The 20,273-nt window shown below is 44.1% G+C and overlaps 1 protein-coding gene across 11 annotated transcripts in view; it reads left to right on the forward strand.

Annotated features, from left to right (window-relative positions):
- Mef2 (myocyte enhancer factor 2) overlaps positions 1-20,273 on the forward strand; it is a 127,666-nt gene that overhangs the window by 99,558 nt on the left and 7,835 nt on the right. For 3 of the 11 annotated variants that reach the window (XM_089545267.1, XM_089545268.1, XM_089545269.1), the window contains exons 2-10: positions 1,050-1,184; positions 3,205-3,408; positions 6,120-6,155; positions 8,843-9,007; positions 9,905-10,040; positions 10,997-11,190; positions 13,652-13,796; positions 16,701-16,799; positions 20,022-20,151. In XM_089545267.1, the coding sequence (XP_089401393.1) occupies positions 1,131-1,184; positions 3,205-3,408; positions 6,120-6,155; positions 8,843-9,007; positions 9,905-10,040; positions 10,997-11,190; positions 13,652-13,796; positions 16,701-16,799; positions 20,022-20,151 (1,163 nt within the window). In that variant the 5' untranslated portion in view covers positions 1,050-1,130. The remainder of the gene's footprint in view (positions 1-1,049; positions 1,185-3,204; positions 3,409-6,119; positions 6,156-8,842; positions 9,008-9,904; positions 10,041-10,996; positions 11,191-13,651; positions 13,797-16,700; positions 16,800-20,021; positions 20,152-20,273) is intronic. The other 8 variants (XM_089545270.1, XM_089545271.1, XM_089545274.1 and 5 more) reach the window with 8 other exon arrangements.

Here is a 20,273-nt window from a genome sequence, read left to right on the forward strand (position 1 = left end):
CATATATCATGGGTCGACGCGACCTTGGCGCGTGTTGTGCGTGTCGTGCTTGTGCCTAGCCAACCAATTATGCAATTTGCATTGAGGATGCCGGGGCCCTGCTGATAGGTGGCTTCAGTGTGCTGCGGACAGGCGACGGTCGCCGCGGAAGCGCGTGGCGTGGTTGAGCTAATTCACAGTGGAGCGAATACTCCAGCGTGAAAAGCACGTTGCGCACGTGGTGTTACTAAAATCCACGCCGAGAACATGCGCAGGCTGCGTTGACTGCGATGCGCCCGAATGAATAACAGATGGCGCTGCGCCACTGCCGCCCTCTGCTGGAAACTGTACTCAACTTGTTCGCATTGATCTCGAACAGATGTTATGCTGGCAAAGCACTTCTGAGAACTGATAGCTACTTTTGCGTTTGTTATAAATAATAAACTTACGTCCCGCGCTTAAATTTGACTTTATCATTTTGGTTGCATCTTGATTTATAGTTTGGGGTTCTGAAGCATTGCAGTTTGTTTAGTTTTGCTGAGACACCTTGAGCAGCTGGTCTTATAATACAATAAATGTTCAGTTTCTTGTTTACCTACCGAGTCTAGTCATTGACTGGTAATGCTGTTGGAGAGTTCTGATCATTGTGTGCTAGAAGGAAATAAAAGTTAATGTTTTATATCGTGGTGAGTTTTCAGCATTAAGTGCCAAAAATGCAATTATTACACTGTCAAGTAAATGTTCCTATCTAAAGTGCTGATGGACAATGTTCCTGTATTGCTGGTGGCATCAGGTGGTTTGCATTGGCTAACCCTTCTGTAGCCTGTTAGCCGACCTGCGGGTTGCAAATAGAAGCACCACTTCAAGCTTATGTGTATAGCAGTACCAGTTCTTAGCCCCTTCTTTTTTTGCATTTATTACTAGACTATATGCGCCTTGCAAGTGGTACATATATAACTACACCGATTTACTTCCAAAAGTTGTGTTGCTGGTTGCACTCGCCATTGCTGTCTCAGTCTTTTTTGCTTGCCGCCACTGAGGACCGTCTCTGCTCCTTTTGCTGTGTGCAGTGGCCGGCTGAGAGAGGGCGGTGCATGACTTCACCCTGAGGATCCCAGCTACTGTTCACAACGTGCCCCGAAACCAAAGCCATGGGGAGGAAAAAAATACAGATATCCAGGATCACGGACGAGAGGAACCGGCAGGTGAGTGTAGAGCCTGCGTGGGAGGCACACTCAGTGTGTTCCTGCATTTTCATTGGGGCATAGCAAGCATTCTGGCTTACCATGCTACGCACATAGTTACCCCTGCAAGCTGCTGCCACTGAACGTATATGTGGCTGTTATCCTGGGCCAAGGTTGAAAGCCATCACAAGCATTGAAGGCAAACAAACTGCTGATGCATTCAACATCCTTGAAGATTTTAATGGCAACTAGTTGCACTATTGTACAAATACCTACCACAGTGACTCAGCTGCTTTGGCATTAGACTGCTGAGCATAAAGCGTGGGATCAAATGCCAGCTGTGACAGCTGAATTTTGATGGAGGCGGAATGTGGAATGGCCATGTGCTGTGTGAGGTCAGTGCATATTAACGATTTCCAGGGGGTCAAAAATAAACTGGAGCCGTCCATAAGGTTGTTCCTCTTAGCCCACGAGCAGGCTTGTATATACCACCTACCATACCATAACATACCATACCATTCCATTCTGTTCTGTTCCATTCCATTCTGTTCCATTCCATTCCATTCCACTCCATTCCATTCCATTCCATTCCATTCCATTCCATTCCATTCCTGTTGTCCAATTTATATTGCTTCAAACACTGAAAGGGTGCCTGCATTGTGTAGATGTGAAATCAGGGCTGATGGAGTCTTCATACTTGCTCTCTGTAAACTGTTTTTGTTTGTTTCATTTTTTTGTACTTAATGGATCAAGGTATTGAATATTCAGTTCCATGTAACCGTCTACTTAGTGGTCCTTGTGGGAATGGGAATTGGGGTATTAACTCTTCTTTTGGTCGTTGTTACTTGAAGCAGAACCGGGTGTTTCATAACGAGTGCCTTACTGAAGGCCTTGAATGGGCTAGAAACACCAAAACAAAACGTGTATAGTGATTTATTTCTGTTTAAGAATACCAGTACATAGGTTGTACAAAAGGCAGGTCGTGAGAAAATAGCATAAACTTTAATTACCCGTGGAGGCTCAGCAAGTTGCTTAGCTGGTTCTCGTTAATTGCTTGTAAAAATTTACGTCTCTTGGAGAGTGATTGAACAAGTTACTTCGTGGCTTGGGTGACTTCTTAGTGCTATGTATGAATGATAGATCAGAAAGGACAGGAAGCGTGTAAACAATGAGAAAAAAAAGGGCCCTAGTGGCATCGCCACATGCAGTGTTTGAATTTGTGAAGTAGAGAGTGTGGCATCATGAGCTCGACCACTGCGGCGTGAAGTACATATCTGTTTATTCACTTTTGAGTTCCTTGGATAAAAGCTAGCCTTCCACTCTGAACAAACAGTGAAATAGTTGTGAAGGGTCCAACCATCTGACTGCACAAAAGAAGCAAAAATTTCAACCGTTGAATTTGTAGTTCTCCTTTGCGTAAGATGTTGCTCACTTCAGAACTCTGAGGCAAAAGCTTCTGTGTTCAAGCTGCACTTGGTACTTTCGCTACTTCTCGTGAAGTCCTGCATTTCAAACGCTGTCATGTAAAACTGAAAATGTGAATAATATATGTGACGGTTTTGTTGCGTTTTGAAGAATGTGGGTGGTTTAATGGTTTAAGTGGTTACCTAAAGGCATCATCACATATTCAGTCCCTAGCGAACTTTTCTTTCTAGCTTAGCAGTGTGTGCTATTCAAATGCAAATAGGCAGATGAAAATACTTTTTTACAGCTGCTGACAGCAATACCAGCGTTTAATTTTCTGACCTTTTCTTGCTCATAAAGTCTCCGCTTTCAGTGAAAGCAGTCTTGTTATTAGAACATGGTCATCAATCGAGATAGGCCAATGTCAATTTGTCCTCAGTGTGCTCATTACCAATAAAAGTAATGCTAAGGATGGAGTGCGGAGCTCTTTTTCTTGCTCTTCCTGTGCATCTGGTACTTAGCACCGTTTTATTTGCACGTGGCTATCGATTTCATTCTGTGCTGCACTTTTGGAGACCCTGTAAACGAGTTGATGTGCGTGTCCAGCTCTTTAATGGCGTCATGTGCCTGCGTGCAGGTGACGTTTACGAAGCGCAAGTTTGGCCTGATGAAGAAGGCCTATGAGCTGAGTGTGCTCTGTGACTGCGAGATCGCCCTGATCATCTTCAACAGCACCAACAAGCTGTTCCAATATGCCAGCACCGACATGGACAAAGTTTTGCTCAAGTACACAGAGTACAATGAGCCGCACGAGAGTCGCACCAACAGCGACATCGTCGAGGTGAGCCCATAATGCACTTGCTATCGCCTCTGGTTGATTTGCAACTTTGCATTCCTTTTTGTGCGATTTTTATGTGTCATGCATTGTGCACCAAAAACGATGCAGTATACGAGGTAGCTGGTGGGACAGCAGGAAAGCAGGAAAGCGTCTCCATTAGCATACGTGACTTGGCTGCGTGTGAAACGTGTTACTAGCTATGTCAGCACATGAATGAGTTGCTCAATAGAACATTTTAGCATACAGTTACCATATGCTGCTACTGCCAGGTGTTAGGTGCATACATGTCCTGCGTGCATATGTGGTTAGAACATTTTAGCGTACCACTACTGTTACTGAGCTTGCACAGAATGGCAGATGTGCATGATTCACATGAGTAGCTAGCACACGACACTACCGGTAATGGTTTGTGGTATGCCGTAATGATGTGCTAAAGCATTCTAATCTTTCGAGAGTCTAGATATATTATTTTGCCTCTCACCATGTTGGTAGAGGAGAGGGCATCAGTTTAGGCAGATGGCTATCGCACGCAGCGCATACTTGTGGGACTAGTGCTTGATTTCCCCCAACACCTATTATCACCCCGGACAAGTTCAGAAGTTCAGTCAGAGTATGAAACAGGGAGTGATGGTTGTATTTAACAAATCTCTTCATTTTCCACTTCATTGTTACAGTGAAAAAAACAAAATTTACTTTTTAATGGTTGTCATTGTCCTGGTTGTCATTACTATGGATGGAATTATTAGGATTTTTTGATGCTAGAAAACATGGAGCTTTTTGTTGCAATAAGCTGCTTTTCAGAAGTGGCGTCTAAATGTGTGCTCTCAGAATACAGTGTAGTCTTGTTGAACAGCATGTTGTCTTCACATTTGAAAAATGAACTTGATTTGCTTATCGAAAATAGATAGATGTTAACGATCTATATTGGTGTCATGGCCAAAAAAAAAAAAAAACGGAATGCATCTGTTACCATCATCATTTTTTGAAAATGTAATTGACTGTATAAAGAAAATTGATAAGAGCTACCATTTGGCAGTAACTTGTAAAACAGAAACTTTTAGGCCCACTAGGTGGATGCTTTAGTAAGGAACGGATTAATATATATTTTTGGTGGCAAGCCTAGAGGAAGTATACATCAAGTATTTGTTATTAAGTGCATAAGCAAACTTTGGGGCCACAACAAGTGTGCTCTTATTATCACAGCAAAAATCTGTAGCTACGGTGCCCTCATGACTGTGTGAATGTTGAGGTTGTAATCATAAACAGGCACTGGTAACTTTAGGCTGGCAGCCATAACTTGGTGGCAGTTTTTTTCTAAGTTCTGTTTGTTAATGTGTCCTTACGAATTTCCTTTGTAACAGGCAGAGAAACTAATCTGTTTTCATCTCTTCTTTCTTTTCCCAAGGGTTTCACACAAATATTGGTCAATTATTGGAGCCATATAACTTCAATGTCACTGTTCTGTTATAGCCGAGTGTCTTTTGGATATACCTACTGGAAGGTTTTTTGCATAGATGTCAAGATGTACATCAAGTTACACTCCCTGCTGCAGCAGTTGTATGCTGTACAGGGGGCGCAGTCCATTTCTTATTACTCAGAGTGTGTTGTGAAGACAGATGTCAGTGACCATTCAGCTATTACTGACCTATGTCGCACTTTCCTCAACTGTCGTCTTTCTCTTGGGGCCATTCCTGAGCACTTAACCTTTACCCAGCCACTAACACACTAATATTGTGTGCAGTACCTCCTCACAGTCTTTATTATTTGCTCTTGCTCGTGCACACATTTTTGTGCATGTCTGGGCTGCACTTGAGGCTCCTAGCGGCGCACCTCTAACACTGCACGTGTTTTCTCTTGGCAAATTAACCGGCCTGCGAAGGTGCCGAAGGAGCTCGTTGTTCGCAAAATATCGAGGTTTCGTCTTCCAAAGTAGACTTTAAATGGCACAGGCAAGCCTTTGTTTAAACTAAAGGGAGGATCTTTAGGTTTTACCGGTTCTATGTTTTGTGAAGTGAGCTAAATTTGAATTTCTTCCAACTTATATGCCAGGTATAACTTTTGATGCTTTTGATGCTGTCCATTAGATTGGACATTTGGAATGCAGGTGACTAGGGATAGATTTGAAGGTTTTAAAAGTTTTAGACAGTGACATCTAAATGAGTATTTTCTGTCTTATGGCTTACTCTGCACTCGTTTCTCATCTTTTTCTGAATCGTTATTTCTCTTTGGTAAAACCACCATATGACAGTACTTTAGATGCAGCGCGCAGAGTTGCTTTTAACACCAGAACACTTGTGCCGTGACTTTGGGCATTATGCTCGAAGTACTGTGCGGAAGTCTACCTTCAGCTGAAGAAAACAGGGCAGATTAAATCTCAACATGCTGCAGTGCTGCCAGCGCATTCTCTTTCAAGTATTTATTGTCCCTCATGTCTTTCTCTCTAATAATTGAAAATGAAAGTTTACGACCTGAACAAGCAGGTGAAAAGGTCAGCATCTTGTTTCTGTCCTACATCTCTTGGCTAGTTTTCAGTATGTGTTGCAAATTTCAGGCTAGTCACTTAAGACCCGAGAGAGAGCGGTTTACCACCAGACTGCCCAGTGAACAAGGCACACACATGAGCAGGGCAATGAGACCTGAGTAAAGTGCTTCTTTGCAAGCAGCCACGTCAGCCACTGTACTTAATCGATGTCCCCGTTTCTTGTCTCATTCAGAAACTGCGCCACCAACGCCTGGATGGCGGCAGTCAGGTGAGTTGACTATCAAAGTGCAGCTTACACATGGCATAGTATTGCAGAGTATTTTGGTCGGTCACATGAGGCAGCATTTTTTCCAGGCTGCCCACCGGGCGCACATGGTTTCTCGAACATGTGGAATCTGGAAATCAATGGGACACTCTTTTCACCCAGTTGTAGCGCATTGATGTGCGTGAAGCTTAGAGGGACAATTAAGCAGCTGTGCTACATCCTCCTCCCTGTACTGCTTTGTTGCTTGCAGATACAGTGCTGACTTTTGAAGCTTTTAATCCCAAATTGCATCCTAGCAAATGTTTTGCCCAATGCCACTGTAATTACTAATAACTGCATGACCTCGTGCCAAGCAGGTTTGAGTGAAGTGCCGATAACCCTTCCATCTAGCTAGGGGGCCCAGCTATACTGATGTCGTTTGTATGGTAGAGGGAAAACTCTTCGCTCGACTGTTTAGTGGTGAAACGCACGCTTATCAATTGTGACTGCTGTATATGTATTTATCTCTGCATTTTCTTTAGTCCAGCTTTTGGATTGTTGCTGTGTCTTTTACCTTCCTTTGATGTACGGAAGTAATTTAAGCAGAATAATGGATTCTGAAAATAGGGCTTGTTGTTATACTTTTTTAGGTTAAAGGAAGTACTGGCTATCTTCAGTTGCATTTTTGCAAACATAGCGCAGGAGCTTGCTTTATATTTGTGAAAAGCTGATGTTACTGCTAGTGCCTGTCTATTTTTTTATGTGCGTTAAATGTGGATTCATCATCAGTTTCACCTTGAGCTCGTAAAGCGATGAGAAAGACAGAGAAGCTACAGCTTGCAGTCAGTGAAAGCATTGTGGAGGCATTGTTAATCACGTACGACAAACTTGTAACTGTATTTTAAATGTCATTATCAGAATATATTGTACTGACAGACACAAGTTCCATTCCAGTGTGTTCATGCTTTGAGGTTCTTCCGGGGCACATCAAACTGTCAGCTAAAGATTAAAATAAACTGTTAGCTGTGAGAAGAACACTGAAACTTTTTTTTTGTCTAGTACAGAGCCGCTGGCTACTATTAGTTAACATGAATTATCAAATGGTCTGCTGATATCAGACAGACAGAGCAGAGCTTACTTAAAACCAGATCAAAGTATTGAAGCACCGTGTCAAGGTGATACATGAGAGCATAAAAGCTCATGTTTTTCAAGGTTGCATTTCTTTTCTTTATTAGAATTAAATAGCAGTGTTGTACAATACACAATATAGTAGTTTGTTCTAGACCTTGCATGCTATGAAGTCAAAGCTGAAGTTTTATGCACCCTGACCTCATTTTCTACTCTATAGTACAGCACTGTACTTGGACGCACAGCAGCACATAATGTACGATTTGCCCCCTCCCCCCCAAAAAAAGAGAGAGAGAGAGGTAGAAAGAAAGCTCTGCAGCAGCATTTTTATTTGCAAAAAGGAATCTGTGATGTTAATTGTGCAGAGGGAGTCATCACAGAAGAATGTTAACATGTGGATAGCACACCTGAAGCATCACCCTCTCAAGTCAGGCAGACGAAATGAAAGGCTCCTTTTCTGCATATACTCGTATTCTTTGTGCTACTGTTTACATCTTGAGCTCCTCAAATTGAATGACTTTTTTTAATTGTGGCACAGCCATTTTACTGCTATGGTAGGAGAACAAGCTTGGATTGATTGCGTAGATTGCGGTTCACTTATATTGATGCGCACCTTTGACAGAAGCTGCTAGGGAGCTCTACTGCTTGGCGTTTCTTGCTCTCATTTGTGCAGTGCTAGCAATATATGTATTTTTTCTTATATCTTTGCGCTTTCCTATCTTAGCCAGTACAGGTATGCAAGCGTTATGGTGTTTTGAGGAAAATTTTGGCCAGCAAGTAAAAGCAACTCTTCGACTAAGAAAGCCACTCCAGCTGACAGCTTGTGAATGCCTGTCGTGTGCACTCATGTCGCAGTGCTACGGATACAATGCAGCATTGTTGTAGGGCATGAAGAAAGCGCTGAGGCCAGCATTGCAATTGCCTGGCTGAGGATTCTCTTGTTCTACTGTCATCTTGTCGCAAACACTTACTGCATTGTTTCTTTGAGGTCATTAAAGTAAGGTTGTAAGGGGCACACGACACAGTCGTGCAAAGCAGTGCACTTTTTGTTGCTTCTTACCGTAACTGGACGAGAAGCTGGCTGTAGGCATCTGTGGTAGCGGTTAGCTGCATGGGTGTTGCATGCTCACGAGCTGTACTCATTGATCACATACTAGCATGCCTTGCTTCTTTAAGTCCATCCTCTCCCAAAGGCACATAGTCACTGAGGCAGTCAGCACTGTGGTGTCCAGTGTTGCAGCCCATGCCGTTTGTCATTTCTGGCGGAGTGGCTGTATTCGTTATCAGCCAACAGTTGGAAAAAATGGGCCGCAAAGTGATGCTTAGTTGCGTTGCCGGGCTTGAGGTTCCACATGGAATTTCATGTTGAGTTTCGACATCCATGTGTGTCTTATGTGCATGCTTCATTTTGGAATGTCGGTGAAGAGAGTGCAGTTAAGTAACGCGTTAACATTGTGCAACTTTACAATACCGTCCATTGCACGGCTACAGGGGGTAAATCTGCTGCAATATTCCAATTTAATTCTCGCCACTGAACTTCTCTCTGGGGGGCAAGAAGTCATGCTTACCTCTCTGTGGTGCAGGCACTGAGCAAGAAGGAACACAAGAATTCCACAAATGGATGCGACAGCCCTGAGCCAGATGCAGACCAGTACTCACTGACACCACGGTCAGAAGCCAAGTACAGCAAGATCAACGAGGAGTTTGAGTTGATGATGCAGCGCAGTGCTCAACTAAATGGGTCTCGAGTGAGTTCCTCCCTATTTTTTTTATTTTTATCGCATTTTCAGGTGACCGTTTAACATGCTGACATGTCCACAGAGGCTATTAGTACCTACTGTTGCCAGTGAAGTGTTTTGTAGATTCTTAAATGTGATTTGAATGCGACGTTCTCATACATGATTTGAACGTGTTGCTAGCCACAGGCACATGCTTTCAGACACTTTGAGTGGGCCATTGCTCTGGGCCAAAGTTTTGCTAACTTCTTCACTGTAGCAATACTGTTGGAAATGGACTACATTCAGACAAATAAAGACTGGCAAGATGCATTCATTTACACATTTCTAGTGGCTTTGCTTTTGTTGGCCGGAGTGTGTATGTTAATGCTATTCTTGAGAGGTATAGCGGCAGGTATACTCACCTTACATTTTGCTGCAGCTTATGCCTGGAACACTTTAGGTATAAGCTTGAGTTAATGACTTGGTAACATCACATAGCTGCACTGGGAGTGTCTCTTTGGGTGCAATACAATCCCTACACTTCACCAAAGTGGGGATATCAAAAGGGGCCATGGAGCACACTTTAGAGCACCCACATATGCTTGAGGGCGTCTTATTGCCTCCTGATAATATGTACTTAGCTCCGTAAGAGGCATTAATAGTCCATAAGGACCCTTGTCTAACGAGCTGCCAATTGATGACATCATGTGACTGGCTGTAAATTGCTATTGTGCGATGCCAGAGGTTGGAGTGGTGGAGCTTCGTCTCTTAAGTGTTTATGCTCCATTCATTTGTAGGAGAAAGCACGCAGATTTATGGTCAGTACAAAGCCACAGCTAGTAACGCTTATTTTCTTTTTGTTTGGTTCATGTGAACGCACCTGTGCACCTGTTAGTGACCAGTGCCAAGTGGCACACCTGACACCAGTGGTTATCTGCACAGGGCCAGCCTTCCCTGAGCCAAGGCATGAGCTCCATTGCGGGCTATGCTTCCCAGGAGGGCCTCATGCAGCCCTCGCCCCAGATGACCCACTCCAGTGTCAGCCCTCGCCCCAGCTCCTCTGGTAAGCTGCCCCTGTTGTAAGAAAAAAACGAGCTGTGTTTTGAGTTCAAGCTTTTACATGAGCTTTTGCAGTGCTTTGGCAGAATCAAAGAGGGGGCTGTCAATAAATAGTACCATCGGTGGGGTTGCAAATAACTTAACAGAAAGAAAGGCTGTAAGAAATACGCATACTGTAGCGCCTATGGTACTATGGTACTGGTGTGTACTCCTATAAACTTTTCCTTTTCCAGAAACAGTTGGGTCACTTATAGTGCCTTGTATTCTTTTCCATATATCCCATAAGACCCTGTGTACTTTATGATGTACAACTATCTTTTGCAGCATTTAAAAAAAAAAAGTGCACCAGTTCTGCAGCCTAGTTGTCATTAGAATTCGTAAAGTATTCACTACACTGCCACATATAGTAATTTTTACTAGAATTCATGGGGCTATGCTTAGCAGCCTTGCAACGTGATTTTCTAAATCCGTTCCCCTGCTCTTGAAAAACAAACCCTGAGTTAAGACGTCTTACTCCTGTGCAGCCTTCGTCAAACGACTTCAGGTCACATGGCTTTTTTTTGAGCCATGTTGTTAGGGTACAGAACAGGTGTTACCCCTGAAACTCTTAAGATTCATAAGTTCTCCAAGTTTAGGTGAGTTCTTCTCCTCTACTTTCAAGGCCCCCTGGGTGTTGGTTGGAATCATCACCCTACAACATGGTGCAAGAATGAACCATGTGGCCTGAAGACGTTTAACCAAGCCTGTAATCACCAGCTGCATGCATGAGATGTGCAAGCAGAGAGGATTTCTGCGTACAGGGCAGAATTTTCAGTGCTATGGGCCTGAAGACAGCCATCTGAAACTCCAGTATCGGCACTGACACTGTAACGCCATCACTGCAGTAGTGCGTGCACTGTACAAAGCTGTTTGGAACTGCCGAGTGATGGCTCGTCACATTCTTTCCTTGTGCCTGCCCAGGGGGCGCTTTGCTGGACATGAATGGGGTGAGCTCCAATGGCTATCACCGGTCAACCTCCCCGTCGGCCAACCTGGCTAGTTGCAGCTCCCCCGCAGGCAAGGGCTCCAAGGGGGCCTCCCCTAGCCGCTCGACTTCTTCCACCGCTGGACTGCGTGTCGTCCTCCCGGGATCCCCTTCCCCAACAGGACAGCTGGTGGGCACAGCTTGGTTGAGCTATACTTGTACTTGATGACCCTAAGCTTTTTGGAGAGCACAGGGCTAGGCTACTGTATTTACTCTCATAGTCAATACACTTCTCTGTCAAGAAAACTGGCGCTAATTTGGAAAGTGTGTCTATTGTGAGAGGTAAACGTTACTCTGCTGTCAGTTAAAATTTTCCTAGATTTTAATTAACTATATGAGATGCAATTATTATGCAAGTGCAGTCGTTATGCGAGTAGTTACTCTATAAGTGGTATGACTAAGTGTGAGGAAATGCCCAGTTTTTGTTGCACGAAATCAGGGATGCCAGTGAAGACGCATGCAGTTGCATGCAACTGGACATATTTTTTATGTGCATTTGCTGAGGACTCATCAAGAGGTGCTGAGACAGCCCTCTCAGAAAAAAAGTAAAATAAAATGTATGCTGCATTTACTCGCGGTATGGACAGGCTCGCATAATAGATGTACCCATTATTTGTTGGTTAAAATGGAAATATGTGTTAACCTACTACCTTGCGGGATGACTGCACATACTCAATTTTGTTTACTTGTTTGGTAAAGAAAGGCATTCTAAATATTTGTGTTAATATATATGGCAGGTGGTTCCTACTGCACCTGGGCTTCCAGGCTGTGGGGAAGGTTTAAGTGACCTTCAGCAGATGCATTTAACTGGTGCACTTTACAGGTGCACAAAGTGAAGCAGATTTTTGCAGTCAGTGTAAGCTGAGTATTATCGCTCTGTGTGAAAAGCTGAACTTGAGAAATTTCAGCGTACCTCAGGGGCTCTGGGGTTCCCACTCCCCATTTGGCTTCATTGAGAAGGAAGAGATGTGGTCAGATCACATGCCCTGATTTCATCTCACTTGGATGGTCACTGCTCTCTGATTTGATTAACATACCTGTCCATATGTGTCCCAATCAGAAAGGGCCTGTGTGCTCCTGCAGTTTACTATTACTTTGTTTTGTGCCATAACAGTGGCTGTAAATGCTTGCACAGAAAGTCACGACTGCAAACAATCTCTCGAATGAGTGTGGCTGATAGTTTTAAACAGTTGTGGGACTCATTTAGAGCTTGTGCATACTGTGATTACTAACGGTTGTTGGAATTAGCCGGTTTGAGGGTGTGACAGACAGAATAGCTTGTTTAAAAGTGCGTACAAAAAGAAAACTATATATATATGAAAGCTGGGAGGAGGAAAAGGGCAGCTGTAGTAGCTCCTCTGGCAGTATATTGTGTGCAACATAAGTTGATGTTAGTGGTGTAAATAGGTCATGTTTGCTTTCTTTGGTGAACCTCTATTTTCAGATTTAACATCACCTGTGTGAAAGGTGTAATTCTGTGCTTCCCTTGGCACCAGTGGCTGTTAGCTCGTTTTAGGCACTCGTCTCGCTTGTCTTGGCAAGTACAGGGTCTGTTCTGAAAGTAGTAGGACTGGTTTTTTTCTGGGCGAACGGGCGGACGAGAGGTGGTCTGCGCGTGCAGGATCGTTGAAGGGGGATATTGGGAATGCTGGGGAAAATTGGCAGTAGGCTCTCGGCCGTTGAAGAGAGGAGGTCGCTTGTACTGTGAACCCCTGTTGAAACGTCTCGTCACGCAGAATCGTCGAGCGTTTATACTCGATCAGCGATACGCGATCAAATTTTGAGTAAATCTTAGTAAAACGGGCAAAGAGACTCACACCATGATTAAGGAGGCCTGCGGTGATGCTTCCATGGTGTTTTTTGAGTGGCACAAGCTTTTCTGAGAAGGTAAGGAAAGAGTGGAGGAAGACGACCACTCCAGACGCCCTTCGACCAGAGAGACCAACGAAAATGTGTAGCGAATGAAACATTTACTTAACAGTGATCGTAGAATGAGTATCACAATGATTGGTGATGACTTGAGCATTCCTCAAACCCAAGTAGATCATGACAGAAAACTTATCCATGAGGAAAGTGTGCGCGAAGTTGGTGCCGGGAGTGTTGTCAGAGGAGGAAAAGGCCAACTGGTGGGATCTTCTTGATCATGTGAATGAGGACCCCGATTTTTTGCCCAGCACAAGGCAGCAACGCTGCCTCAGCCCCCCTACAGCCTCAACTTGGCCCCGCCAGACATTTTTCTATTCCCAAGAACAAAATCGACGCTCGAGGGGAAACATCACAGATCGGTAGATGTGGTTCAACAGGCCGTGACGAGGGAGCTAAACAGCCTTCCGGTCCAGGCGTTCCTGGAGGCGTACGAAAACTGGAAATCTCATTAGCAGCAGTGTGTAGGTGCGGAAGGGTGCTACTTTGAAAAATTGTAATCGTTTGTACTATTCTCTTGAATAAATTTTGTTTAAAAAAATGAGTCCTACTACTTTCAGAACAGACCATGTACATTAAAGTAGCTCTTTTGGCGCATTCATGATGCTGAAGGTGCTTTCTGTAAATGTATGGGGTGTCCTTTTTTCTTTTCTTTTTTTCTGCTGCAGCACGACCCCTCACACCTGTTTCTCCAGCAGTCAATGGTTCGGACGTCCAACGCATCGCTCACCACCCCAGTTGTCTCAGTGACGGCGCCGGGGATGCCCGGCATGTCAGCCTATCCGTCCTCTCTAGCAGCTGGCTTCCCTCCGTGTGAGCACTTACTTCTCCCTCTTTCAAAGCTGTTCAAAGTTCGTTGTCTATAGATGCATGGTGTAAATCAAGGCTGCCGAGAAAAACACTTAATTATGTCATCCCCAAAGCTTCTTTTTGACATCACTATTGGAGGGATATAATGCATGCAGTAATGCAGGCAGCTCTTGTAGTATGACAGTAAAAACATGATACTGTAAAAGGTTGTCAATTTGACCCCCTTTATTCAGAAATCCGAATAATTCAGACACTGCAGGTTCCGCACCGGGTAATTGCAACAGGCTCCTGAAGGGAGGCCGCGACCAGATATGACCTGCATGACAAGAGGTTGTTGTAATAGCCCTACTCAAAACCTGACTTTCATGCTGCAGAGTCATTCGCGACCTCTGACATGCGTGCGACAGCAGTTGTGGTGGCGAATAAATGGCCCCGTCTCCAAGAATGGTCCAAACACTTAGTTTTGATTTCGCTTTTCCGAGCTTTGCGCTAGCCAGCAGCGACGGCGGCTCGACCAGCCAGCATCAGCCAGTGAATCTAATCCAGCTTAGCACTTTTCCGGACTATTATTAGAATGCTGCTGATGTTTTCTCCCCCTTATTTTTTTTTCTTGTCACTTCGGCGTCACGCCGTTTCCTTCGCTTCTGTTCACGTGGTTCCATTCTCCCAGTGCGCCGAAACTGCACGCTGCTCGCATGCCCTCATTTGTGTGGTCAAGCCTCTTCACACACAATGGTGCCACTCTTGATGGATGTGACTGGGTAGTGGTAGAGCTCCACCGCGTTGCACAGTGGAGGACACAGTAGACCCTTACAATTTTGGAGCAGTTCTGCTTCGATGGTCCCAACAGTGCGCATGCATGAATAGCATTGATAGAAACATGAAAAATTGTAATTGCTGCGCAAATTCAGGCAACCGTTGCCCAGTCTTTCACGAAATAGATTTACCGTGATGCAAGCAGTTCTGGACAGTTTCTCGGGGTCATTCGATAATTATAACTTTTGGTTAATTCAAACATTTTATCTGGCCCCTTGAAGTTCGAATTATCAAGCTCTTACTGTTATAGCAATGTTACTTAAAAGGAACAAGAAAAAAAGCAATAATACATGAGCACAGCACAATTGCAAGGTACATGAAAGCAGGCAGAATACAACCTTACTGTGAAAGTTGTCAACTTAGCTTGTATTTTTCCAATAAATTTTACCAGGGGTGACATCAAACAAGCACATGCAATGTGTCAGATGTTCATTTTCATGCTCTTTGTCAGATCTTCCATATTATCTACTCCCGCTTGTCCACATAAGCTGCGCAATCATGAATGCGCTCATTTTTCCTCACTGTGCCTTTCAATGGATAAGTATCGCTAAAACTGTGCCTGTAGTGTTGTCACTGGGGGCCAAGTATGGAAGGCTTTCATTTTAGCGCCCATAAATTCTTTTTTTTGGCAGGTTTTTGAGGGTTGTGCGCAGAATATTTTCAGCGGGAGCTAAAAGGAACAAAGAAAACACTCATCTGCTTTTGGCTTTGAGGGGAACCGGCTTTTTTTTTTGGCATTCCTTCTTTTATTTTTGTCCTTAATTGGGAAAGTGGTACAATATGACCTGTGGCGTGCCTACTAGCAGCGCTGATAATATTTTGTTTTTACCATCAGCACCCCAAAAATGTTCCAATTATCAGCTGCTGCTCTCCTGCGAGCGTGACTGAATCCTTTACATTATTGTGCGGATGCTGCAGTTTCATGATCAATTTCATGATCAAAGTGCCATAGTTTATGAAAATAGCATGCCGCGACTTATCATGTAAACACTTGAAGGATTGTGGAAGTAATTTCTGTTTCAAAGGTGCACATTTTGCGCTTGAAAGTGCAAAACAAAAAAATGTTACTTCTAGTGCGCAAAATATTGTCACGACCAGAGGAGCCGTGAAGGTAGGCGTCGGGAAGAACCCAAGACTGGGAGCCTTCTTTTAATTAGAGTCCCAGGACACAGAACAGAGCCAGCGCGCCTCGAGAGCCCACCGCCGCTTCGTTGTCGTTTTCGACTCAGCGCGGAGGCCGCGCGGCGCATTAGGCGCGTGGCAATATGTCTGCATAAAAATGGCGGACAACGTGCTGCCCCGTGCATTGTTTCTCAAAATATTATTTACTGCGTTCGTTATATGGCATAAAAACCAGCTTATTTGTGAGATGAAGGATGTGAAATTCACCTGAAACATAGACATCACTACTAGGTGCAGCCCGCTCTCAGAAAAAGCTGGCAGTTCGCTTTGTGCAGAGTTCTGTCCATAGAATGTCAAAGGGTTAAGGTTTAATGAGTGTAGTAGTTGTGTAAGCCTAATGTTCAGAGTCAGTTTTACTAATTACCGCCGATGGTAGTTTTCTGTGTGCTCACTTTCTCATCCTGTCTGAACAAAATGTTGAATGTTGCTCATAAGAGCATATAGAAGCGCTAATAAGCAGTAAAAATTGGCTTGCGCGTATAGTTCTCATTTCGCATGCCTTATGCTTGTGTGTGCCACACCCCTGAATAACACCGCCATTTACTCTGTGGCTGCCGACAGTTGCATGCTCTGCATGAGGTCCAGAGAAGCATGAAGCCCTGGCGAAAATCTTTTCCAGCCCAACTGGTTTATAGAACAATTTCCAGTAGGTTCCAGTTGGAACCATCTGGGTTCCAGTTGGTTCCAACTGGAACCAGCTGGAAATTGTTCCATAAACCACTTGGGCTGGCAAAGATTTTCACCAGGGAGTGCATTAAGTCGTGCTTGTAGTGAAAATTTAACGGATACAGCAATCCCCTGTGAATTAATTGTCTCACTAGTGTTCGTGCTATTTCTGCGGAGGCCTTCGAGTGTTATGCCGCTGTAGTCGTTTTCAGCGCTAACTGGTATTGTGCCATTGCCGTGCAGTCGCACGTGTGCCGGCAGCACGAGGACTGGAAGGCAGTGCAGGTTCCGTCAGTTTTCCCGAAGTGCACTTCTGCAACTCTGGAATCAGAATCCGAACACGTGAGGAATTTCCAGTTGCTCTCTATGAATCGGTAGCTTTGACAGTAAATGTTCCGCGTCCAAATCATATCAACGGTTAGGTGCTGTTTTGTGTCATTGGCACAGGTTTTTATTGCGACCTCACTTTGCTGTGAGTTAGCAGCTGCGCAGAGGTAACTGAAAAGGTAGTGCAGCCACAGGTACAAAACTGTCAGTGAAGTTATTTTAATATTGGAGGAGCTCTGGATGCTGTCAGTGGCAGTAACGCTACCCACGGCCTTCCGTTTTTCATGCAGAGCATTTGCAACAGTTATGCATCTTGTTTGCGGGTTTTAGTTCGTGGCAGCATGCTTGGCACTTTGCTTCAGATTTATTAATCTTTTATTTACACCTTGAGAGCTATATCAGTGATTTCACCTAAAGTGGGCTGCATGACCTCGACTCTTGCAGATGCTTGAATTGCCATGCCACAAAGCCCGACATTGCACTCTCCTAATGGCACATTGCAAATTTTACATTGGCTTTGCTTGACTAAGCTACTCTTTGATCTCATAGTGTGTTGCATAGGTTATGCATGGTGTGCTTTGCCTTCTGGTTGTTCTAAGCTTGGGGAGAAAAAAAAAAGTAGACCATCGCAGCATAGTTGACTTCTGGCACAAAGCGAGAAACTGGGCATGCTGGTATGAATCTTTGCACCCACTGTGCCAAGGACGGTGAAAATCTCGTATTTTCTTGTCATCATCCTTGTTATCTGAGTCACACTAATGTTCGTGCCAATTCCGCGGAGGCCTTCGAATTTTATGCCACTGTCGTCGTTTTCAGCGCTGACTGAAAATTAGGTGAATTCTGCTGATCTGACTCTGTTCAAAGCAAAAAAAGAAAAATCCCTGGGGGAATCGGAATAATTTCAAGGAAATGTTCACATTAACTGAAATGTTAGCAAACATTCAAACTTGCATGCAAACCTGTTGTGTATTATCTGTAAGCTAGTCAGCTGAGCTGGGCTGTGCAATTTATTTTAACGGTTTGATATTTGCATTAACGGTTTGATATTTGCATGGTTACTACTATGGTTTTTGGCTGCTTTTTCTACGTCTTTTGATTAGAACTTCATAAGGAAGAGTTTGGACTTTCTGCCTAGTGAATTGTTTGCTTTTACTGCGCAAGCACTGCTCTATGTCAGTCAGCGAGAAGGCGGAATGAGCTTCTTTTTAACCACATTCACCACTGTTCTTTTTTTGAGTGATAAGGAAGGGAGAAGTGATAACTGGATGCCGTTTCAATAATGCCCCAAAATCGAGAACAGGCTCCTTTCCTATGTTTTAGTGCTTTAGCTCTAAAGCTTCCACTCAGCTGCTTAGCCGTTGTCTATGAGGTCCCTCTGTGTGTCCACTGGGTTGGGGGCAACCTGCCCTAGGTGGCCGTAGGTCACATGACCTTGTGACGTCATCACAAACTGCCAGCCGTGGCAGGTGGCAGTTCAGTTAATGAACGGTCGTGAGAGGTTGCTCGGGGAGAGCAACCTGGGTCTCACAAGCCCCGCCGGTTGCAGCACCTGCCATTGGAGCGCTGGGGCGCATCGCTTAACCGCTGCACCGTTGCATCGGGAGTGGTATGAGGACTCCCAGCTGTCTACGAATGTAAAGTAGAGAATGACCGACTTTGTATATATGGGCATCATTAACCCTTTGAGGGTCGAATTATTCTGAAGAAAACTTTCCCAGGTGGTCAAATTACTTTATTGCGGATCTTGAATCTACAAAATGTATATAATCGAGAATAAATAGTAAAAAAAAATTAGGAACAGTACTTTGGTGACAGCATCACTCACAACTGGAAAGTGTTCAATAGAATAGAATAGCAACGGTGATAAGCAAGCTAAGAGCAGCACCAATAAAGATAGAAATCAACTTTCGCCGCCTCTGCAAAACAGTGCCCACAAAGAGAAAACACGTTTCGCTTGACTCCGTTGCGATCCCACGGCGGAATCGAAACCGCGTAGGCGCGTTGCCACAGAGGGCGAGAATACCTCGCGAGCAACGGTGATAAGCAAGCTAAGAGCAGCGCCAATAAAGATAGAAATCAACTTCGGCAGCCCCTGCAAGATAGTGCTGACAAAAAGAAAACTCAAATTTCGCGCGACTCCATTGCGATCACGCGGCGAAACCAAAACTACAAAAGGGATGTTGCCGCAGTCTGTACCGCCGCGCTAAAGCTAGACATAAGTTCTGCTTATCTCCGTAAGAAGGCAGCACAAAATTCAAACACTTCTTGTAAGTCCTAAGAGGTGGCAGCACCCCCCAGTGAGCACGCATTGTTCTTTTGGCGCAAAATTTCAAACGGAAGATCGAAACCGTACCCGTACGGCAAATACCTTGCGGGACAGAAAACCACCGCCGTACATATACGGCAAAAACCTTCAAAGGGTTAACGCTCTCACGTCATACTCTTAAGGCGGAGCTTAAGTGTCCCAATTTGTCCCAAACTAAGCAGTCAAGTTAAACTGAACACAACTAGTGCTAACCAAACTAAATCGTCTGTCATTTTTTTGTTTTTGTGTTTGTTTACTATCTTTTCTTTGCTGAATGAATGGGTAAGAGTCTGTTCGAAAATCGCGGTGATTTATATGCTGGACTGAATGATATATTTATCATCTCTATCATCATATATATCATATAGGCAGCTCTTCTAAGTACTTGCATAGGTAAGCTGCATGGGCAAAAGTTAGGTTGGTAAGATTATTTATTTACTCTTGCTTTTGCTTCAAAAAATCACAAAATATAATGTAGAACAAGGAATAAAAATGCACATCTGTGCATATATATATATATATATATATAGTAAACAGTATAGTAGTAAAACAGTAAAAAGTAATCAGTTCAGTCAGGTATTACAGTTAGCTTGCATTGATCGTGGCCTTCATTATTTTTTTTTTCTTTCACACGTCAGTGTTCACATTGAGCAGTAATGCCTAAAGGAGACAGAATCATAAATAGCCAGGAAAAGTCATCTTTTACAGTATCATATTTCCTCTTTCCTGTAAGTATCGTCTGTATAGTTGGGCAGCTGGGCTATGGAATGAAGTGTGGGGGACATGCTCGACAGGTTGCTTCATTAAGTGTTGTACTCAAACACTCATTCCCTTATTATATTCATAAACAGTATGGAGTAGTCATGACTGGCATGCGGTGTGGAAATGCCCGATGACACCTGCACCTTCATGTTCCGCTCTCCCATTTGCAGCAGACTTCCAGCTAAACCCCGAGCTTGGCCTTGCGGGTTTCAACTCCCCGGGGCTGATGCATAACTGGTCAACTCAAGGTCCACTGGCCAATGCTGCTGTGCCTTCTGGGGCCATGCAGGCACACTCCAGGCAAGTCTTTTTTTTCCATCTGATGGTTCGGTCTTTCGAGGCTCTGTCGATGTTTGTTTGGTTGTGAAAGGCGCTTTTATGGCTAGAAAAAAATTTCAAGCTAGTGAGTTCGAGCTCTACGG

This window comes from Amblyomma mixtum, chromosome 5, assembly GCF_055824585.1.
Source record: "Amblyomma mixtum isolate Tamu chromosome 5, ASM5582458v1, whole genome shotgun sequence".
NCBI lineage: Eukaryota > Metazoa > Arthropoda > Arachnida > Ixodida > Ixodidae > Amblyomma > Amblyomma mixtum.